Source organism: Neurospora tetrasperma, assembly GCF_000213175.1.
Source record: "Neurospora tetrasperma FGSC 2508 unplaced genomic scaffold NEUTE1scaffold_2, whole genome shotgun sequence".
In the NCBI taxonomy this organism is placed as follows: Eukaryota; Fungi; Ascomycota; class Sordariomycetes; order Sordariales; family Sordariaceae; genus Neurospora; species Neurospora tetrasperma.
Window position 1 is genome coordinate 1547136 of NW_009799100.1, and position 22617 is coordinate 1569752.

The 22617-nt window shown below is 53.8% G+C and overlaps 8 protein-coding genes across 8 annotated transcripts; 3 read left to right on the forward strand and 5 right to left on the reverse strand.

Moving 5' to 3' along the window:
* Positions 1–47: 47 nt before the first annotated feature.
* Positions 48–2687, reverse strand: NEUTE1DRAFT_120816 (uncharacterized protein; the record flags this gene model as incomplete). Its single annotated transcript, XM_009850896.1, has 5 exons — positions 48–1738; positions 1806–1821; positions 1888–2128; positions 2177–2312; positions 2360–2687. 5 exons carry the CDS (start codon positions 2685–2687, stop codon positions 87–89), a joined length of 2373 nt encoding a protein of 790 aa, XP_009849198.1.
* Positions 2688–4136: 1449 nt separating this feature from the next.
* NEUTE1DRAFT_78436 (uncharacterized protein) lies at positions 4137–5585 on the forward strand (the record flags this gene model as incomplete). The annotated part of the gene is made up of 2 exons (XM_009850897.1): positions 4137–4308; positions 4438–5585. 2 exons carry the CDS (start codon positions 4286–4288, stop codon positions 5501–5503), a joined length of 1089 nt encoding a protein of 362 aa, XP_009849199.1.
* A 232-nt stretch (positions 5586–5817) lies between these two features.
* NEUTE1DRAFT_145029 (uncharacterized protein) lies at positions 5818–7183 on the reverse strand (the record flags this gene model as incomplete). The annotated part of the gene is made up of 3 exons (XM_009850898.1): positions 5818–6583; positions 6812–6985; positions 7044–7183. The coding sequence occupies 3 exons, from the start codon at positions 7149–7151 to the stop codon at positions 5849–5851; spliced, it is 1017 nt and encodes a 338-aa protein (XP_009849200.1).
* Positions 7184–7997: 814 nt separating this feature from the next.
* Positions 7998–10186, reverse strand: NEUTE1DRAFT_116303 (uncharacterized protein; the record flags this gene model as incomplete). Its single annotated transcript, XM_009850899.1, has 3 exons — positions 7998–8644; positions 8703–10044; positions 10104–10186. The coding sequence occupies 3 exons, from the start codon at positions 10168–10170 to the stop codon at positions 8599–8601; spliced, it is 1455 nt and encodes a 484-aa protein (XP_009849201.1).
* A 2529-nt stretch (positions 10187–12715) lies between these two features.
* On the forward strand, positions 12716–14748 carry NEUTE1DRAFT_116304 (uncharacterized protein; the record flags this gene model as incomplete). The annotated part of the gene is made up of 3 exons (XM_009850900.1): positions 12716–12968; positions 13515–13892; positions 13999–14748. The coding sequence occupies 3 exons, from the start codon at positions 12872–12874 to the stop codon at positions 14127–14129; spliced, it is 606 nt and encodes a 201-aa protein (XP_009849202.1).
* Positions 14749–14977: 229 nt separating this feature from the next.
* Positions 14978–16435, reverse strand: NEUTE1DRAFT_120821 (serine/threonine-protein phosphatase PP2A catalytic subunit; the record flags this gene model as incomplete). The annotated part of the gene is made up of 4 exons (XM_009850901.1): positions 14978–15435; positions 15505–15759; positions 15890–16123; positions 16302–16435. 4 exons carry the CDS (start codon positions 16315–16317, stop codon positions 14978–14980), a joined length of 963 nt encoding a protein of 320 aa, XP_009849203.1.
* A 266-nt stretch (positions 16436–16701) lies between these two features.
* On the reverse strand, positions 16702–17025 carry NEUTE1DRAFT_38590 (uncharacterized protein; the record flags this gene model as incomplete). The annotated part of the gene is made up of 1 exon (XM_009850457.1): positions 16702–17025. One exon carries the CDS (start codon positions 17023–17025, stop codon positions 16702–16704), a length of 324 nt encoding a protein of 107 aa, XP_009848759.1.
* Positions 17026–19112: 2087 nt separating this feature from the next.
* Positions 19113–21725, forward strand: NEUTE1DRAFT_128427 (uncharacterized protein; the record flags this gene model as incomplete). Its single annotated transcript, XM_009850902.1, has 3 exons — positions 19113–19243; positions 19323–21653; positions 21713–21725. The coding sequence occupies 3 exons, from the start codon at positions 19113–19115 to the stop codon at positions 21723–21725; spliced, it is 2475 nt and encodes an 824-aa protein (XP_009849204.1).
* Positions 21726–22617: the final 892 nt, after the last annotated feature.

Below are 22617 nucleotides of genomic sequence, written 5' to 3' on the forward strand. Positions count from 1 at the left end.
CCGGTACCCAACCACGATTCATGGCCCGATACGAGAAAAAGGAAAGACTAGAAACGGTACTGGAAACACTTGCGTACCTATCAAGCCTACTTCCCCAACGTCGTCAACTGTACTAAACTCGGCGTCCTCCTCAACTGCCTCACATCCCCTTCAAACCCAAACCCATACACCGTCCGTCCCCCTCCCGCTCCGTCTACCACCTCCAGCCGACCATCACCAGCTCCAGCATCAACAACCCCATACCCCATCCTCCACCCCTTAACCTCCTCCGGCACTGTATCACCCCCGCCCGAAGCACCGCCATCAGTACTATCAGTCCACCTTACCCTCCCCAACCCGCTCCCCCTCGTCGCCGCCACGATGCTCGAAAACTTGGTATCTCTCACCACCCGTCCATTCTCCCTCAGCGCCAGCGCCCCCACCGCCACCCCCATCACCGCCAGGGCAATCGAGATGCTATACACGATCCACAACAACCTTGCATTGAACTTGTACACGAGCGCCATGCGAAACTTGGTGCAAGGGTACAAATAAGCTCTCTGCTGGTCTGTCAACAGCGACGGCTGGTTTGCGTCTGGCGCATTAAACGTCACGCCTGACTGTTCCCCGGGCTTCGCCGCCCAGACCACGCTGGCAAACTGGGGATGTCCCAATACCGAAAGGATGATGTCCTCGTAAAACTTTTGGATCCGCTGTTGGATGTCCGGGTACGGGAAATAGTTGTTTCCGAAATCGAGGAGGCGCGACGTCTGGATGGCCTTGGTGTTGGCGATGGGGTTGACGAGGTCGCGGTCGTCGCCGATTCCCACCGTGCCGTTGATCTGGTCGCGGAGCATGAACCCCAAAGAATGGTAGGCGGCTGTGCGCCGGTATTGCGGGATCGAAGTGGGGAGGATGTAGTTATCGGTGGGCGTAGCGGTGACGTTGTCGGCGGTGCCGTCGTTGGCGTCAATGTGCGGGGTGTAAGTCGTGTTGATGACGGGGCGGAGGTAGGTCACGTTGGTCACGGTGGTGGTTTGGGCGGCGCCGGTGTAGTTGATACGCACCGTGTAGTTGGATTCGTAGTTCTCGCAGGCGAAGATGTGCGGGACGAAGGACGTGTTCCAGGCTGGGTCGGAGGGGTTGGAGGGCACTGAAGGAAGGTTGCCCCTGGTGTCGTTGGCCTTGGCCAGCGCGTCGGCGAGGGTGACGTAGCCGAGCCAGATGATGGGCTCGGTGCGAAAGGCGCCGAGGTGTTTGGGAAAGGGGGGGTTCATTGTTGGTCGGCCGCCGATGCCGACTTCTTTCATTTGCGTGGTGGAGTATTCGCCGCCGCTGGTGAAGGCGTAGTAGGTGAATTTGCCCCTGGGGAGGAGGACGTCCATGTTGAAGGGCGGCGCAATACTTCCGGACTCTTGAGTTAGGTTGTTGACAATGGAATCAACCCCATTGCCCAATTCGATACACTTGTAGGCTGGGGCAATGAATTGGATCTCGAAAGAGCAGTTCCAACCAGTCCCGCAGGTTTCGATAGGTGCGTTCCTTCTCATGACAGCCTCTTCGAGAAAGGAGCCAATAGTGGCTGTATTCTGGAAACTCGGGTTGGGTGCGGTGTAGTAGTCGAACCATCCGGGAGTGTCATTCTCTGGTTCCTTGGTGGTATTCCATAGAGACAGGGGGATCTCAAATAGCCGGTCAATCTTTGGAGGTTGCCGCCACTCGTAGGTCTCTTCGAATGTGAGATTCAGCGTCCGCACCTCTGGACACGAGGTTGAGATTGTCATCTTCCTGGGAACAACGAGAAGTGTGTTGGAAGTAAGGACTACCACGAGTGGTGCCAGCCTTGCACACTTGTAAGAATATATTCTGACGCTGTCACAAAGGTAATAGAAAAAGGGGAACACATACCAGACATATGCCGCTAGCAACGCCGCCACTTTTGCGCTTTGAACCATCTCCCAACTCGTCACAGCCTGTAAGTCCTCCGTAGCCGAGAACAAGGCATCCAAGGCGCCGACAGTCATGAACCGTTTCCGAACCGTTGTCCATACCCGCTGCCTGAAAGCCACGATAACCGCGGCGCTTAGGCCTGCTTTCGCTCCAAAGGCTAACATCGTTCCATAGCGCATCATCTTGATTTGGTTCGTGGCTGGCCGCCCATCAAGAGACCAGTAGTAAAAGTGATGGGAAGCAGCACATGCAACGCCGAAGAGTAGGCATAGGTACATGTTCCATGATTTCCTCCATCGCCATGGCCAGCAGGCGCAACTGGAGGGCCTTTGTCGGGACTGTCGCGCTGTTGAACTCCTGATGACAGGAGGGGAACCCAGGCCCTGTGAAGTCAAGGGAACAGTTGATAAATTAACTGGCTTGGATGTACCTTTGGCCTGCTGTTGCCATTGATTTTCCTGTAGGAGTTTGGTCTCATCATCATGCCGCTGATAGATCAAATCAGGAGGGACAACTGAGGCATCCGGGTGCGGAGAAACGTCGTAGATGCTGTATGATGTGGCGAGTCCATCACCGTATCCGGCGTCATATTGGGTATTCTCGTAAGCAGTCTGCCCGCTATCTGGTCGGTGCTCGTGGTGTTGGTAGAAGTGATTCCCGGTTTCGTTGGGCATGGGACTGCCTCGTGTGGGCGTGTGAGGATTAGAAGCCCAATCCCTGAAGGAATGGACCTCTTCCTGGCCGGGTGTGTTCGGCATTTCAGAGGATTGATCGGTTGAAGACGAGGGCCACTGGTGAAAATCTCATCGTAGTCTAGTCTGCATGCTGTTAATCCACATTAAACGTTGGGCAAGGACAGAATAGACACTCGAAGAGTCGACCGTGATCACCCGTGTATAGTATGATGACCCGTCGATCATTGAAGCGATGAAAACATCGGAATGTATGTAAGCACTGGCTTTTTCTATGTCAACGAAGCGCAATGGAACTGAGTGAGACGAGAGAGACCCAGTGCTTGGTCACGTCAGCCTTCGGGAGCGCGGTTTTGCTGGGGCACACAACTGTTCCCAGCTGAACGGCGGGGCGTTACGCGGCTTGTCCGCTGTGGCCTGCCACTCATTGATAGAATATCTACATAGTATGTCAGATATTAGGATGAGACCATTGGCCCCCTTTGAGAGATAGTTGCGCCGCCCCGTTTCGGCCGGGTCTCTATAGTTGGACTTCGAGCCGTTGAGTGGGCATATCGATCATCGTTGTCACTGTGGCTGTGTGACACAGAGAGGAAGAGCAGGATGGTGTAGAGCCAGTCTTCTTGTTGGAGGGTGGCTGGTCAGGAGAATGTCCGACGATCTCGCTCATGAGCCAATCCCAGAGATGGTGAACGCCGCAAGTTCGAGGTTTTGGCTGTCAAATAGAAGACGCCCATTATTTGACATGTGTGTTCGTCGGGATGAGAGCTTCTATCGAACGAAGCAGGGCAACCGATAAGCGATGGATAAGTACCATCTGGGGAAACAGTCCCACATGCCAACGTGTTCAGCCCTACGCCGTGAGAGTCACACCGTCGAGGCACCGATATCGCCCATGCAGGTGATGACGTGGGTATCTTACGGTGTCTCTTCGGCCGTCTATGTCCCTCATAGTATTCGAAGTTGAGCATTCTGCCCAGGATCAAGACTTCGAGAGATAGTGTATCACCAAGCTGTCCAGGAACGAAGAGGAGGAGTGAGGTTGAAGTTTAGCGGGGTGTACGCTCGGAGTGCGGGTACATTGGCGTTGAGACGAGCCGTACCTAAACGGGATGGAGCGTTCCGTAAGCGATATGGAACCCGAGCGCTGCGGTTAAAGCCGAGTTGCCCGTAGCGGCGTGGGAGAACTATCTGCTACCTCTACCATAGGGCGCGCCTTTGACAACGGCCCACGGGGGGCTAGACCCCTAACGGTACAGTGAATGCTACAGTATGCGGGGACATACTGAACCGCGCCGTTAACAACAAGGTTGAGATCTTGGGCCGAGTGTCATGTCGGCGAACAGGTCTCAACTTTTCTATCATGACGATGAAGCTAGAGGTACCTAAGGTTGGAACCGGGCCTATGGAACTTCTGGTCCCCTGGTCGTCCGGTCGCTGCGGTAAATCCCACCTTGGAAAGATAAGAGACCAAGATCGGGATCCCATTGCTGGTTTAGGTGAGGATTGATCATGTTATGATTCATCCCCCAAAGGAACATACAGAGTCGGTACATATAAAGGCTGATTAGACCCGAGGATTTCCTTTTCGTTTTACTCTGTAAACATTTCATGCTCCCCGTTGACCTCAGGATTTATCTTCGCCCCTGGTTACATTATCCACAATGTCCACGATTGTTATTGTAGGGTATGTCTGACACAATCCCCGGTATCGGCTTGAGAAGCTTCAAGTACCCGAGACATCACATACACACAATAGTCTCACAACCACTCGTCGTCGTGATCAGCCTCACTAACCCAATGACATCCACCGCAGCGCCGGCGTGAGCGGCCTTACTTGCGCCCTTCAACTAGCCAAGCAAGGAGGAAACACCATCACCGTAGTAGCCAAGCACATGCCCGGCGACTATGACGCGGAGTACACCTCTCCCTTCGCGGGCGCCAACGTCCTGCCCATGGCCCCCGAATACAACCGCTGGGAAGGCGAAACCTGGCCCGAACTGAAAAAACTCGCCGAGACCTGTCCCGAAGCCGGCATCCACTTCCAAAAGGCCGTCCTCTACCGACGCGCCCAAGACGAAGCCGCCGGCTTCGCGGGCCCCTTGTCCGACGGCCTCTTCGTGCGCAACCCGTGGTACAAAGACCTGGTGCCCGACTACGTCGACTTACCGGCCTCCGAGGTGCCAGAGGGTATGTCCTCCGCCTCCTCTTTTACTTCGGTCTGCATCAACACGGCCATCTACCTCCCCTGGCTGGTGGGCCAGTGCCGGGCACGCGGCGTGGTGTTTAAGCGAGCCGTGCTCAAGCACATCTCCGACGCCGCCAAGTTGAGCCACACGGGGCGCAAGCCGGATATCATCATCAACGCCACGGGCTTGCTGAGTTGTCGACTGGGCGGCGTGATGGACCAAAAAGTGATGCCCGCGCGCGGACAGGTGGTGCTAGTCCGCAACGAGGCGACGCCAAACATGGTGTGCACGAGCGGCACGGACGACGGGAACGACGACGAGTTGTGCTACATCATGCAGCGAGCTGCAGGTGGGGGCACCATTCTTGGAGGTACCTACATGAAGGGTAACTGGGACGGCGTGCCGGATCCGAACATTGCGACGAGGATCATGAAGCGCGCCGTGGAGGCGTGTCCGGCGTTGACGGGTGGAAAAGGCATCGAGGCGCTGGATGTCATTAGGCATGCGGTCGGGCTGAGGCCGTATAGAGAGGGCGGCGTGAGGATCGAGAAGGAGAACATCAATGGGACGTGGGTGGTGCATAACTATGGACATGGCGGATGGGGATATCAGGGCAGCTGGGGTTGTGCGTTTAGGGTGCAGGAGCTGGTGGATGAGATTAAAAGTGAGTTGAAGCTTGGCTCTAAGCTCTAGTCTAGAGCGTTGGAATTACTGGATGAATAATGAAGGTCTTGGAAAATAGTGTGGTAGCAACCAACTATCTCTGGTTCAAGTTCAATGAATGTACCTCCGTGGCATCTGCTCCAAGAATTTTTGGCCGTCACCACCTTCGCAGACAATCTTGACTTATAACGAAACACGAACGAACCACAAGCAAGGATAGATCACGGCTAATGATGGCTAGTCCGCGAGAGCAGAACAGTTTGCATAGGATAACTGGTAGACTTTGGGAAAAAAAAAAAAAAAAAGCAGGAAATCACGGAGGTTGATCGAAGACCAAGCAAAGTAGAATCAGACGGTATTAGTATTTCCTAGTATCTACTCCTTTCCGCCCAACCACCGATAGACAACCGAAAAGTCTCTGCCCTTGCATCGCTCTTCAGACTCGGCAGTCTCGTACACCTCCGAGGCCTTGTCTGCTAGCACAAGCTTAGCTTCGGCTTCCTTGGCTGCCAGGATGGCCAGCCTCAGGTCCTTGCGCATCAGTCCTATTCCAAAACCGCCTTGGTAGTCGCGATTCGCAGGGGCAGTCTTTACGACGCCTGGCACAGGATTGTTGACTTCACTAGGCCAGCACTTTCCAGTGCTGACATTTATTACGCTGGCGAGCACCTTCGGATCAAGGCCCCATCGGGCACCGAGGTTCATAGCCTCCGCAGTAGCAATATTCTCAATTGCTAGCAGGTAGTTGTTGGCAAGCTTCGCCGCCAGACCCGCTCCCTGAGGACCGCAGTGCAACACCCGCTTGCCCATGCGCTGCAGGACGATTTCAGACCTCGCGACAAGGGAGTCAGGGGCACCAAGCATAAACGTCAATGTACCAGCGGTAGCTCCGACAACACCGCCTGACATGGGGGCATCGACAAAGTGACCCTGTCCGTTAGGGAGAGCCTTGTCTACCGCGGCCGCAACCTCACGCGAGGACGTGGGGTCGATGGTCGAGCAGTCAATGAACAGACGAGGACCAGGACGGGGAGGTAGCTCATCCTTAAGGATCGACTCGTATGTTGCCTTGACATGCTGAGGTTCGGGCAAGCATGTTACAACCGTGTCCTATGTCAAGATCCCAGTTAGTCTTGGGTCGCCATTGACATTGAATGATGACAAAGAATTGGGTGATGGCTTTTTTTCAGAGGATTGGCTTATGTTGTATAACGATAATCACTTCAAAGCCCAGCAAAACGCTGGGCCCAACTTAGAAAAACTCATGAATTGGAACAAACTCATCATAAAAGCTTTTGGGAAGAGGGAATGAAGGCCAAGGGCAAGAGTGTAACGTACCGCTTCTCTCGACGCATCGGCTGCACTGTCCGCCACGTGAGCGGAAGCTCCTCCGGCTTGCTGTGCTGACATCTCCTGGGCGAGCTTTTCAGCCGCACCCCGGTTGATGTCGTACAGGCGAATGGTATCGCTTGGTGGAAGCTTGGATTGTAGGTTTCTAGCCATCTGATAGCCCTATAATCCGAGTGTTAGCAACCTATCCCGAGTGGAAACACATGTATAGGAGACGTACCATCTGGCCTAGGCCAATAAAGGCATAGTTATCCAATCGGCGCGCGGTGGACGAGAAAGTCCGGCGTTGAGCAAGCAGCTGCTTGCAAAATCTTGTGTTTGCCCTCATGGTGAACTTGAAAGAATACGTATTGCGTTTTGATCAAGAACAATTGCGTGAAGAAACACAACGGTTGAGTGATTGACTAAACAATCGTGGTCTTGTTCGGCGGCGTAGGCAGGCATGTTCACCGTGACCAGCCAGGCGCGCAGGTGGTGCAGGCGGACGACAGGAAGGTGGTTGTGATTACCCGGAGGTAAAGCCGACCATTGCCGCCTTTGGCCAAGACCTGGAGCAGCAGGTCATGGGATCGCCAGGCGAAACCCAATGGAAGCTAACTCCTCGGAACAAACGATGGAAGAAGAGGGGTCGAGGGGTAACGGCCGACGCTGCATGAGTGTCAAGGTCGCGTTCCCCTTTGGCAAGTTCCCAGTCAAGGGCTGCCGGAATGAAGCCCGCAAAACATCATGGTGATGATGATTGTGGTGTTGAAGTGTGGTGGAGGGAAAGGGAAAGGGAAAGGGAAAAGAAAAAAAATGAGAGAGAGAGAGAGAGAGAAAAAGGAAAAGATATGCGATACGTTGAGCGGAACAAAATGACTCGTGCGCTTCCAAAATTGGAGTCTGCTCGTTTACGACGATAATAGCCCCCATAGCTTCATATCAGTTATATCCCCCCACCTGAAGCAGGCGATAAGCTGAAAACGTGCAAACACTCAACGATATGGTACCTCTCCACCATCTGGCCCGTTCAAGTTGAGTTTGACATTTGGAAGTGCTTGTTGTCAGGGGATGATGCCGAACGACGAGGAACTGCCAATGTGACTATGGCGTTGCACTCATCGAGACTCCAGCCTCATAAACTTGGCATGACAAAGAACATTCGACACCGAAGACAGACACTGGAAAATCCCTTGCCGAAAGATCTGCTTTGTTCCCTACATGACACAGTCAACTAGAATAGGCTCTACTATCTACAAAAGGAACTTCCCAGCCCGGCACGAACTTGGGAGTCTTCCTCCGCTGTTTACACTTTCGTTTCCCATCCCAGCGAGTTTGAGTAGCATGCCGCCTGCCCTTGCGTTTAGAGATTGTATATACCTATGTTGTTCCTACATGAGAACCAGATTCCATCCAAACGACCGGTCCACCTCCATTCAAAGCCATGGCCCTTCATGCTATGGACTCTCAATCATTGATTGACAGGCGACAGACGCCGAAGTGGGGGGTATGTGCAACGTAAAACAAACCGAAAATGAAACCAACCTTGAATTCAAGAAAATCCTATTTCCGTCCGAGTCCTGGTGTCCAACCATGCTGCACACCGAAGCTAACCACAAAGTTCGAGTTGACCCAAGGTTAACCAGATACAAGAGCAAAACGACCATTATCCCTAGTACACAGAAGACTCCTTGAACGAACTCGGCCTGCGCCCCATGTCTCCTTCAATATCGCGTCATGTGCCGACTCGGCTTAAACAGAACAAAGAAATTTGGTGTCTACGTCCCAACATGGGTTTATAGTACGTTGGCCACATACGGTGTGATTATGGGAAGAAGGGCACTGCGCAGAACGGGTTAGCACACGCTCAATACATCACTCGGAAAAAAGCAGCACGTACCCAAGAGCTCCTACGGCAAACGTGGCAGTGAGGCCGAGGTAGGCGCGCTTCCGGATTCTATCCTTGCGCAATTCTGCCTCGGTCTTCACCCTCTTGGCTTGCCGAGGTTGTTCAGCCTCATCTGCAGCCTTTTCATCCTCATCGACGCTAATCTTCTCCGCCTTGCGCTTGCCCTTGCTATCGGCCTCCTCTTCCTTGGTAGCCTCGGTCTCGGCCTTGGCCTCGCCTTCAGCCTTTTCATCCTCAGCACCAGCCTTGGAGGCCTCAACAAGGGCAGCTGCGGCCTCAGCATCGGCCTTGACGGCAGCCTCGACCATAGCCTTGGCTTCCTCAATCATCTTTCTCGCCTCCTCCTTGGACGGAGGCTCACCCGCCATTAGAGGCACCTCGAGCTCAACCTTGGTATGCTTCACTTCCTCGCCATCCTTATCCAGCTTAACGTCCTCATCGACTCGCACCTTGATCTTGGGCTCCTCCTCAATAGGTTCCAGCACGACGACGGGCTCCTTCTCGATCGATTCCACCTTGAGCTCTGCTTCGGTAGTTTGGATCTTGGTAACTGGAACTGTGTTGATCGGGGTAGAGGTAGGAATCTCGCCATTGATGAGCGTGGGGGCCTGGGAGTCAGCAAAGCTGGTGGCGGGGGTTTCAGCGGAAGGGACAGCGGTAGCGGTGGCGGTAGTAGTAACTGTAGTGGCAGAAGCTTCCGTGGTAACCGTGCGCTTGGTGTTGCGGGGGGTGGTGCCGCGTTTGCTGGCGGTTGTAGACTTGGCGGGGCTGGAGGAACGGCGACTGCTAGGACGGCTGCGCGTGCTGCGAGTCGTAGGCGGTGTGGGAGCAACAAGAGGAGGCTGAGCTCCGAAGAACTTGGGAGGAGGAGCAATCTGCTTGGGCGCACTGCTGTCGGTGGCTGTGACGGCGATATCTGAGGGATCGAGAAGGGCTCGGATCCAGGGGGTGATCTGATACTCCTCGGCGAGGATCAAAGCCTGCTCAGGGGGAATCCAGACATTGCCGGCGGTTTCCTCGGAGCTCGTGGTGGGAATGGACTTGATGTATTTGCGCTCCGCTTCCTCCTCTTCTTGCGACGCATATGGGAACGTGGCCTTGAACATGCCGGTAGCCGAGATGTAACCATCCTGGCTGCGGCGCATGAGGAAGTAGCTGGGAGGAGAGGACTTGAAGATGCCCGAGACGATACCCTTGGGCAAAGGGGCTCTGAGGTGGGCGTAGTCGAACGCCAGGAGAGACGACGGATCAACCTCAGCGCCCGGAACAGCAGTGACCATGCGAGGGGTCAGTTGAGTCTGCCCCAAGCGGCGACGGCTTGCAAGATCTGTGTCTGTAGTTGCGCAAGTCAGCTTGTGGTTCTCGTTCACGCACTTGTGAACGGTGGCTTACGGGACGGCACATCCTCGAGCATCAGAGGATTGCGACGGGCCGGAAGGTGCCTAGCTACTTGCGCCATGATGTCGCGGGAGAATGGCTGGGCCGCTATACAGATGTCGTGGGATGAATTGGGGGGAGGCAGCGATGGCCACAATGGGTGGTCTCCTGTTGGTGTCGTGAACGGCGAAGACTTTTGCGCGCAGGTCGCAGTGTGTCCTTTTGGTCGGAATGGTCGGTGGGACAACGCAACCAAAACGAGCCAAAACACAAAATTAAAATTGCTACTAGCAAAGCGATTTGAGCCAAAGAGGATTCTGGCTAGAATTGATGCTGATTCAATGGATGCTCCCGTGCGCTGGAATCCCGTGGAGAGCACGGCGGAGGATGGGATTGAAGGTGTGCTTGTGTGTGTGTGTGTGATGAAGGATGATGACGATCAAGACCGCTCGGGGGTGCGAAAAGTGCGGTCGGTCGCGCGCAATCTGGCAGATTGGACTCTGGGGAATCACTGGAAGCTTAACGGGGAGAGGCAGGATGAGACAAATGACGGGTTGATGGGGGCAACGGGGAGACCGGGGTCAGAGCTTCGGTGCAGCAGTGCAGAGCAGAAGTGCAGAGGATAGCGCGACGTCGTCCGCTGAGGAGGGTTTAGCGTGTCGCGGGATCATGGGACACGGGCCACGCAGCTTGGGTGGGATTCGATTTGATTGTGGGCACTATTTCAGGGCTAGCTTCCCTTGGGCGGAGAAGGCGGCCACTGCACCACCTCACTGCAGACGACTCCCGTTGGAGTGACGGCAGTCACCACTCTGGAAGGGTGGTGTTTGGCGTGGGGTGGCCCAAGCGCCCGTCCAGCACCTCAACTGTGAGTGGCAGCACATCACTTCGATCAGTGTGCTCAACAAGCCGATTGGATTCCCAACATCCCCACCAATAAAATACCACCAGAAACAGAGACGGCCGTCCGCAGCTCGACGACGCATCCTTTTGCAGGAGTAGCGGCGGGCGGTGCAGCAGAACAGAAAGCGGAGAGACAGGGTCCTCCACGGATGCAATGTGAGCAATGTTCCACACGCAGTGAGACTCTCTTCACGTCTCTGCTGCAGATGATGTCTTGTGGTGTTTGGAGCAGCCAAGGGACGCAATCAACATCCGGCGGCGAATGGATGTCAACGAAGTCGACACAAGGCCTCCTGATAAGATACCATACGGGTCTGCTGGACTGACGCTGGCCTCGACGTGAGCGAGTGGGGAGGGGAATGGCACATCAACAACTGAAGCTAAAGACTGGCCACATTTGGTGATGCATAGGTAGGTACGCACACAGAACTGTCAACCCGTCATCCCGTCCCAGGAACCCGTCAACCCGTCAATCTGGGGTAGCCAAGACCTCTACACCACCAGAACCATCATGCTCACCAGCGATCACCAAGCAGAGCAGAGGCGTCCTCAAGCGTTTCACACCGGGATGCTTCAACGGCTTGTCTCATGTTGGATCAAGCTCCATTCCGTGCTAACAGTTGTAAGACAACCGGCAGAGAACGGGTCTCAGCCGCTGAGGAGAAGGAAACGAAGGACCAGAAGGCTGAAGGGCGGTGATATCGCGCTCTTCCTAGCTAGCCGAAGGTGCCTATAAATCAAAATAACCGGAAGGCTGGCCGTTCCGTGATCTGACATGCCGGGACTCAACGGTGAAGAGAGCCCCCCCCAGTATCTCGAGCGGACGGGTCCCTGGCGGGGAAAGAAGGAGCGGTGAACGACCCAAAAAAAAGGCCCCCAATGATCGGAATCGGCCCTCTCAGGTCTTGGCACCATCGCTCACCACCATCGCTACCCTCTCTCCAAGCTCTGAACCCCTTTTTTCCTTTCCTCTCCAGGGGCGGTGACAACAGAGACACTTGTTGTTCACATCGCCAGTTTCGTGCAACCACTCGACTTGTCCAAGTCCATCAGATCACCGCCGTAGCTTGAACACTAGAGGTAATCCACTACGCAGCTCCCTATTGCCATGTACTGTACGTAGGTAGGTAGGTAGGTACCTCTACCATAGTCTCCAGGCTCGAGGAGAGAAGCAGGTGAGCTACTACAAGGCCCGTGTATTTCACAGCATCAACGGGCAAGGCAGTCAAGAGGCACAGAAGAAGGAAACATCAACAGCCAGCAGCCCAATGGATGAGGGGGATTCCAGACTTGATATGTTCTGCACGCGGGAACCAGGGAGGACAAATTCGAGGTCGACCGCGTTCCAGATGGCCCATGGTTATCCAATGATGGGCCCGTCTTGGTGTTGCTCTCGCATCGAGACCCCCAACCGCCAGATGCAGCTCCCCCTTGGCCCCACCAGCTTTAAGAGCTGTGGCCAAAGAGAAGACATCCTGAAAGAGTGCCGAGCCCCTCCATTCAGAATTGCTGCCAGGCCAGTCAGTTCCATCGCCGTCTCTCTTCAGTTGACTCTGGGCTCAGCCGCTCTCCATTGTGAGTGGTTCCTGGCGACTCGCAGTGAACGTGGGTGGACAATCTGGAACTGTGTGGGTGTCGATTGGGTGTGCACAGTGCTCCCGTCGCCCAAATAAATAAGCTCCGGCCTCGCTTTGTCCCGTCACCCCTCCAAAACCTTCCATCAGATCGGCGCCGTAAATACCATCATAGCTTCCGTCGTCGTCGACTTCTTCTCTTCTCCCGTCCTGTCTTTCTTGACTCTTCATTGCAACTTTATATCCTCCATATCCCGACGGATTATCATCTATTTTAATCAACAACCACTACCCCAATAATTCACAATGGCCGGCGGACACGACGAAGATCTGATGCCCGAGGACAACTCGGGCTACAAGCTCTCTCAGCCCAAGCAGTCCTTGGCTGAGTACCACAAGATGGGTATGTTCCAACCTTTGTCTTTACTGTTTGTTTTCTTTTCAGCATCGCATGCATCTTATTTCACCCGCATCATCTCTGCGGCATCGTGCGGATCGTGGGACTTTTTTTGGAAAAAGGGGGAACTGCGGGTGCGGTGACGACATGATGGTGACCCCTTTCACCGCCCATGCTTCACGGCGCAAAGGACTATGGCAACGCCTCACAACATCGCAACCTTTCATGCCAAATCTTTGGGAAGATCACGACCACTATAAGCGCAAAGTAAAGCTTGTGTGGGTTTCCCGTGGCAGAAACCTACCTCTGCAAATGTTGACTTGGCGGTCAAGTAAGCCAAAGGTCGTCGCAGACGTTCACAACTTCCAACAGGGCATGCCCCTGGTTTGAACACGAGGGGCGCGAGAGCTATCGCAGACCGGAAGACCACAGCACCGTCATCCACATAGCACCCAACCGCATTCAACCACACACACACAGACACATACATGCCAAAGAAAAGACATACCATTCATGAAAAGAAGAACCACCATGACTAACCCCTTCCCCTAGACGAGAACGACGAGTCCCTCAAGCGCTACAAGGAGTCCCTCGGCCTCGGCGGCGGCAACGACCTGTCCGACCCCAACGACCCGCGCGTGTGCATCATCCACTCGCTCTCCATGGAGTCCCCCGGCCGGGAGCCCGTCGTGATCGACCTGTCTACGCCCGGGTCGCTGGAGGACCTCAAGAAGAAGCCCTTCACCATCAAGGAGGGTGCCAAGTTCACCATGAAGGCCCAGTTCAAGGTGCAGCACGAGATTTTGAGCGGCTTGCACTACGTCCAGACGGTCAAGCGCGGCAAGATCAGGATCCCCGGTGGCAAGACGAGCGAGATGATTGGCAGTTATGCGCCCAACACGGATAAGAATCCCATGTACACCAAGACTTGTGAGTTTTTTTCTTCTTCCTCTCCTTTGTGACAGACATCCTGTCCGCTTGTTTGTCCTTGTGAATAGGGGCGGAAAATAGCTGACCGACTTTACGCAACGATTAGTCGCCGAGGAGGAGGCCCCCACTGGTATGCTCGCCCGTGGCAACTACAACGCCGTCTCTCGCTTCGTCGACGACGATGGCAAGACCCATCTCGAGTTCGAGTGGAGCTTCGATATTGCCAAGGACTGGTAAACTACTTTCGGGTTTAGATCGCCGTCATCGTCGTCTAGTTTCTCGCCCTAAGCTAGCCGGTCACTCAGTCCAGCTAGTCAGCCGCATCGGATACACACATACACTTCGCTGTTGGCATACTGTGACGAACTGCTGTGCCCTCGGTTGATTTCGTGGGCAAAGAGGGATGCGCCATTCGCGAACGAGGAGCGAACTCGATAGAGGATGAAGATGAAATTAATCATACTGAGGAAAGAAGACTAAACACGCGCTTCCTCCCTGTTTCGAAGATAAAGAAACAGGGAGAAAGATACACTACACTACCGGAACTCGACAAGGGAAAGGAAGGTAGAAACACACCGACGTCTGTTTCACCTTATCTAGGTATGGGACTGGAAAGGCAAGCGAACGGAACGGAATGGAATCTGGGCCACAGGATGGTTTGGTCGTTTAGGGTATACGCCCCCCTTTCCGGGCAGGAGGGAAGGGGAAGAGGAGAAAACTTCCTTATATTTATCTACATACATACACATCTTATCTTAGTAGTATAAACACACATAACTCTCACATACGCAATTCAGGTGTTGCGGTTTCTCTTGTCTGTTATGAAAAAGATCGGAGGGCTTGCTTGTTAGTAGAGAAAAAAAAAAAAAAAATAACTGTCCCGAGTACCTCTATCATTCATGCCTGCTTCTAATCTATGACATTGCGGTCGCTAGCGTGGGTATATGCAGTGTATTCACACTCTTTGGTGCGAACAAGTTCAAGCCAAGACCATCCGCAACGCTCATGCTCTCTGTTCCCGTCCTCTATCCCCATTCGCCCTGAATGCGCACTATATAGGGGGGTCACCCGTCTCTCGCCGACTACTACAAAAAGTAATCCGGCAATGCGCCCCCCTCCGCCGACTTGTCCTGATTCATCTGCTGATCCTTAACGGCGTCGTTCTCAGGAGCGGCCGCAAACACATTGAAGAAGCGCTCTCCGGTATCGCTGACCTCCAAGACACTTGCCATGTTTCCGCACCGGTAGCAGTAGTTGGGCGCGCTCCATACCGTGCTCAGCCGGTCGTCGTATAGCACCTGATACCCTTCCTGACAGAGCTGGTGCGCGCGCAGAATGTGGTTCATGTTGTTCACCGCCAGGAACTTCTTGACCACCTGCGCTCCGAAAGTGTAGCCGGCGCCGCGGGGTGATAAACTGAACTCGTCGCGGTCGGGATCGGGATCAGACCATACTAGGTCGGCCATGGGGCCTTCGTGAGGAATCTCTCGGAAGCGGTCGATTACTTTGATTTGGTCGATAGAGTGGATCGAAGGGGAGAGACCTGGCGCGGAAAAAAGAGGTTTAGCAACTGGCTTGTACACCTGGCGCCCAGAAAAGGGGGTTATCGCACCTCCGTGTACACAGAATATTTGGTCGTTGATGACCACGCTTAATGTGAGGAAATCAAACATGTCGGTAAAGTAATGCCAGACATTGGCATTGCCGTACTTGCGCGAGCACTCGGTATAAAAGCCGTAAGACTGCGTTACGCCGCGGGACTCGTGGTTTCCTCGAATCAAATGGACGCGGTTGGGGTATCTCAGTTTTAAACAAACAAGAAGAGAAATGGTTTCGACGCTGAACATGCCTCGGTCGACATAGTCGCCTGTTGTTTTTCTCCCAAGGTTAGCCAAACATGATCATTTCAGCAGCAATCGCATGGGGGGGGGGGGGGGGGGGGGGGCACGCGCCGCCCGCGTCTTGCTTCCACCACTACTACCAAGATCATCACACACCTAGAAATAGATAATTCGTGTCTGGACAGTAGCCACCGATCCTGAATATCTCTATCAGATCATAGAACTGGCCGTGGATGTCACCGACCACAGTAACGGGGGCGCGAACATGCACGACATTGCTCTCGCGCATTAGCAGCTCTTTTGTTTTGGCGCATATCGCTTCGATAACCGATTCAGCGAGTAGTTCCTTTTTGTAGAGGCGCGAGATACACTCGTCGAGGTCGACCGAAGCTATACGGTACGTCACATATCAGCGGTTGTCGTATGCCTTCGCCGTTGGATGTATGTTGGGTGTTTGTCGGTGTCTTTTTTTCTTGGCGGGGCGTGGGATGGGCAAGAAGAGGAGGGGCATGGACCTGTCCGCTGTTTTCGACGTTGGTGGCGCAAAGGGTGCAATGGACCAACTTACGGGGAAGGCCAGGCATGACGGGCAGAGATGATGCTCTCGTGTAGTAGAATCAATGGAACGGCGCTAGAAACACAACTTGGACACGTTTGCAGTTGGTAGTGTTGTGTCGACAGGCTCAGCAATCACGAGTTGCGGTAAAGGCTGGTGCTTCTCCCAGCGCGAGCGATGTCAGTGGTGGTGGTTGGATAGATGCGAATCAACATGTTCGGAGAGATCGTTATTGTCACATCGAACGGGGCAAAAGAGCTTCAGCAGACGACGGAGCGCAATCCTCCAGTCACTTGGTGATGGGACAGCTCAGCTTCAGTTTGCTTGAAAAAAAAAAAAAAAAAAAAAAAAATTGAAAGTTGGGAGGGAAGAAATGTGCTATACGGATTCTGAAAGAGCAGTCGCAAGCGGCCTAGCAGGAATACACCTTTCCATCTGAAATTGGTACTGTACAGTCTGTACTGAGGTGGAAATGAAGGCGACGTGTGTTTTTGTTGCTGAGGAAGCCGAGGGAGAAGCGCAATCCTGAGTGCTGAAGCCTTTCCTGGCGAATCCAAGGAGGCTCGACGCGCTGCACCTGCCTCCCATCTGCAGTGGAGGTGCCCCTGGGCTGCTGCCCCTGCTGACGAGGTGACGTGCCCTCATTCGGGCCAGCTGCGCTAAGTGTTGACGGTTCCTTGACACTCAGCTGGCAACATGGAAGTGGAAAGCAGACAGCTGGGAAACCGCCCGTCATCCCGGCCCGTCACTGAAAAGGCCCGTGCGGCAGCTCACCCAGCGGCCCAGGCTCTTGACGCCCTGAATCCCCGGCTCTCCATCACTCACGGCCTCACACGTGCTGGAAGGGACTGGGTGCTTGTGCCCCACTTGGTAGCCGGTTCATACAAAAGCCAGCGGTCTCCCTCCTCTCTTCCAACTTGGACCCTCACAAATTCCTTTCCCTGTTCCTCTCTCTTGCACCTCTGCTGCTTTGCTGCGTCCACGGCCACCTCTGAAGATATCTCGGCGAACTCATTTCCCCATCCTTCAGCTGTGTCAACGGACACATTGGTTTGATTCGGCGCTCTTCTGCCAATAGTTCCGGGCTTTTCCGTCCACACTTTGTATCTGATGGCTTTTTCTGCTTTTTCTGTTCATTCTGTCTATTGATTGCTGGCCAGATTCCCAGGACCAAGACGCAAAAGTCCAGTGTTGCTCTCTGGCGTAGTCTGAGGCTTCACTGCTTTTCAAAGCGTTGTCTCTGCCCTCTCTGGTGAGGCCTCTGTTGGACTGAGCCCGAGGTTATTTCTTTTTTTATGCTTCATATGCCTACTCTTTCACTGGCGTTTAAGCTCGAAGCTTATCGAGCCCCATTGTTGGCTGCCTTGGATCGCAGTTCAGGAGTTGATCAACGAGTAGTATCTGGTCACAGGGAGGAAGGCATTCATGGTCTTGCTGTCCACCGAGACAGCCAACGATGGGACGGTGTATGGGGATCATGACGGGGCATCCTGCGCGATATCATCGCAACATGTCTTTGTCATGTCCTCTATGGGCTTTTATCGAGGACGCAGTGGAGGGCTTTCGATGCGATCATCTTTATTGAGGTCGATCACAGTCAACATTGGCAACCCCTTACTCGGACCAACTTCTCTGTCACCGGGGAGATTGGGGACGGGAAGATTCAAAGGTAACACGTTTCATTTCCTCATCCTAGCTCTCAGAATTGGCCTTTTGTCCTCCATGTTTACTATATGACCCCCTCTGAGGTGGATGTACTTGTCGAATTCCATAGATGGCCAGCCCTGTGCTTCTGCCTCTTCTTGCAGGCATCGTCCTATTCTCTATACCTCTAGTTCTCCTAGAACCTATCAATCTCCAAACCAAATCATGAAAGCAAGAAAGGAGCCAACATCAACCATATCAAAGCGATGAGACGCAAACGCAGCTTGCCGAGTCGGAGCCGGGCCAGACCCCCAATTCCCGATGCAGTAAGGGGCTGTTTCTCACGTGATTCGTGCGTGTCAGCCCCCGCTCACTTGCGCCCAGAGAGTGGCGGCTGAACTTCTGACGGCGGCGCTCTTCAACCTCCAAAAATGCGACTTGCATCGGAAGTCAGTAGGGCAACCGAAGTCAGCTGGTTCGCAACTTGAACCTCACAGAGTCGAGCCACGACCGATTCCACAACACCACAACCACACGCCGGCAGACAGGCCACTTGTCGCAGCCTTGCCTCTAGACTTTTCTTTGCATTCTGATCTTCAATCCGGCATCTCTTGACGCCGCGGCTTTGTTAGTTTTTGGCGGCTTCCTCGACACCCTACAAAGAGTGACTGCCACAGCAGTATATCCCAAACCATTCAAGTGTCCCGCTGCCGGTCAATCAGATCGTGTGGCACAGACGCGCAACTGGCATACGTCGGGCCTAGATATACATCGCTCTCGAGGCGCCCGTTGATGTACATGTCCAAAAGGTTGCGACATTCCCAGTGCTCACGTCTGCATCTGCTCTCTGTTAGAGACCCTCTCTTTGCTTCCCGGTGGTCGCTCGCCAGGCTAATGTCCTCGCAGCGAACCTGATCCATCATAGGCATTCGCCATCCATCAGCGAAGCTACAAGTCATCATCGCCTACAAGGTCCTCTTTATATTTACACCCACGGGACTACAAGGCTACTCCTGATATACCTACTCCATTCAGCAGTTATACGCAGCCTAAGTGGCTTTTCATCCTCGCCTTCAGCCCATCGCCGGGGATTCTTTTTTTCTTTTCCATCTTTCCTCTTCATCATAGTGACCCAACACTATTTCTCTTTGCTCACCCCCCGGTCAACCCGTATATACCATGTCTTCCGCCGCAGCGGTCGACTCCGCTCCGGGACAGTCCTCCTCCCAACAAGAACCAATATGTTATAACTGCGGCACTCGGGGCCATTGGGTTGTCGCTTGTCCAGAGCCTACTAGGGATGTGCCTGCGTGAGTAACCTTGGGTCTCTTTGGCCCATCTGTCTTTGTAACAAACGGGTACGCACTTGCTACACCTTGTGACTAACAGTCCTTCCAGCGGGCTTCAACGATGGCAGTCTCAGCACCAGGAAGGTCATTCGTCGGATCGCAACGCTGCCTCCCATGATAAAAAGGGGCCCGTTGTCACTCGGTATCCGTTGCCTCCTAGCCAAGGCCCTACCATCACAAGATACGGTCCTCCGCAACCACCGGCGTATCCCCCTGGTGCACCACCGCCGCCGTCGATCCAAGCTTATCCTCCGGCCTCTTTTCCACCACCACCACCACCGCCGCCGCTACCAACATATTCCGGGAGTTACCATCCCCCGCCGCCGGCTGTGTATGGCCAGTTCCCGCCGGCTGTACCACCGCCTCCGTCGCAGTACGCACCGCAGCCTCCTTACGGACAGCCGCAATATCCTCCTCCGTATCCCCCATCCAACTACTACCCGAACGGCGTTCCCCCTCCCCCGCCTGGGGCTTATCCTCCGCAACCCTATTCTCAACCGGGTCCACCGCTTCCCGTGCCGCCGCCTCCTGTACCACCTCCCTATCCTAGTAGCTACAGTGGGCCACCGCAGCCGGAATACCATTACTCACCAGGTCAGAACCCTACGTATCCTCCTCCTACCGGGTGGGTACCACCGCCATTTGCTCCTCCCCACTTACCGCCCCCTCCTCCATCCAATTCTGGCGCAAACAAGCATCGTGGCAAGAGACAGAATCAAGGCCCGAAGCATTCAAATGCGCAAAGAGATAGACACGACAGGCACAACAGAGATGAAGGGAACGACAGAGTCGACAGGTTTGACCGCCATGACCGGTATGATAGGTCGGACAGGTTTGACAAACGTGATCGAGATGACGGTTTTGAAAGGGGCGAACGGCTCGACAGAATCGATCGCTTTGAGCGAAATGATAGGAACCAAAGGCCTGAGAGGCACGACCGGCCCGCGAGGTTCGAGAGAGCCGAGAGGAACGACAGGAATGACAGGCGTCGAAATGTGAATGATTCAGAGGACCGAGCCGGACCTGGGCGACAAGAACGCCGAAAGGAGCCACGAACAGTCCAGCCTGAGCGAACTTCCAAGCCCACAAATTCCAAGACAGCGGTTCCCGAGCCCAAGGAGGATGTAGGAAACGGTGAATGGGATCCAGCATCTGAAAAGGATATGCAGCGCATTTTTCCTGAACTTGACGTCAAGCCGGCGGATCCGGTCGGAATTCCTCTACCTGCGACTTACACGGATGATCCCACGATTCCGCCTGCATACAATGCCAAATGCGTCAAGTCTCTTTATTTCAACGATCAAAATGAAAAGGAGTTTGCCTTCTCGGTCCGGGAGACATCTTTCTGGTCTGTTCTTAAGCTAGACCCTGTCTTTAAGTTCTACCCGGGGATGATCAGGAAGCGCATCGGCGAGCATGAGTACACGACTCATATAATATCTGCGCCTCCTCATCCAGAAGCCAAGTTGAAGCTTCCACCGAAATTTACAATCTCTCGGAACCAACCAAAAGAGACGCCGGAAATTGATCGATATCGCCCACGACCTGACCAGCACCGTGATTTCTCGCCCAAACGTTCCGCCCCTCGTGACCAACCACCATCCGGATTTGACCGAGCACACCGATGTTATCAGCAACACCCAAAGCGGCCTCTGGACGACACTTTTGACGGACGTGATCGTGATCCCAGGGATGCAAAGCGGCTCAGACAGAGTCTGGACACTCCTGACCGGGGTCATGGCCGTGATGCCAATCCACCACCTCCTCGCAGACCCTCTCCAAATCCCAGGTATAATTTCAGTGCCGATCCCTGGTCGCCACAGGCTGGTGAGACGAAGGTCCCATCAATCGACCATCGCTATAATAGGGACACATACTACGACAATAGGTCTTCGTCGTCCAGAGACGACAGAGACAAGGAGAGAGGGAGAGAGCGACCATCCCAGTATGCGGACATGCGCCACGACAGCGGCTACCACAGCAGTCGTAGCCGCTCGCAGGAGCGCAAACCCCGGAGATCCTTCTATCGCGATGATTACAGGGATCGGGACAGGGACAGAGACAACCGACCGCTTTCGGGGCCATACCAGCAGAGGAAAAGGACGCGGTCTCGCAGCCGCAGCCGTAGTCCGGCTTCGTCTTACCTCTCTCCAGCAAGAAGCATTGCAAAGCGCAGTCGCTCCGCTAGCCGTGGTCGTAGCTTGACTCGTAGTAGGAGCCGTAGTCGCAGCAGAAGCGAACGCAGCGAATCCCCCCTCACGGCGCTGGATAAGGAGCTGCTGGGTTTGACCGACGAGCCTAATGAGCCCGTGAAGTCAAAGGTGGTTCCCAAGAAGGTGGCGCCGAGGGTCAAGGTTGCTGCGGCTTTTGGGTGAGTAACTTCAGTCATATCTTTCTATCTAAGGGAATAAACGCTAACATGCTTGATAGTCGCCGTTGGTGAACCTTACAACACATTTACTTTTTCTTATTCTTTGCTTTTTCTTCACAATTTGAACGAAATCGGATGTTTATCTTTTGATCCGTCATATCCCGGCGTTGAGAGAATGTGGGGCCTCTTTCTTGTGTTTACATCAGGGCTTGTTGTTACCAGGCGTTTCTCGTCCATGGAGTTTATGTGGCTATCGAATGGTAGGTGGATGGGTGGGCGGGTGTTATGGAGTGACATATTTCTTTTAAGCTGAGTTCACGCAGCACCATCGTTCAAAACATTTTCTTCTTCTTTTTCTTGATACAATATTGCATCTGCCGGGCACGGGAATATCTTGCTTCCAATCGTGGACACAAATGTCCAAACTGTGATGCCCAAGATGCCTATTGTACCATCTCCTCACAAACCAGATGCGCAATTTCAAATTTGAAAGCTCATACAACTTCCAACCTTGAGGAAGGAAGGAAGGTAACAAGGAAGAAACGAAGGAAGGAGCTACCACGAAAACGTGAAATCTCGAGCCGCATAGGAAAGAACACCTACCTGTCTGAAGACAAGAATACCTCTAGGTACAGTGATGGTCCCAATATGGGTAAGGGGGGACAGTATTTTTTGACTTGAGTTTACCTCTAATCACACCGATGAACCCTCGGAAACAACAAATATGATCACATCAGGCTACAGACCGACCCACGAACTACCTCTATAGAGAGAGGTTTATCTAGGTACCCTTCAAATACCAACCCGTCACAAATCATTGATACAAGTTACCTGGTGAAATGAACCAAGAAATGCAAAAGTCCTCAATAATGACTTAGATTTTTACACCAATCGACTCATGTCAAGAAACCTCTAACGTCGTGGACTTTAGGTTCTCAAGACCGCTTCTGTACGCATTATGCAC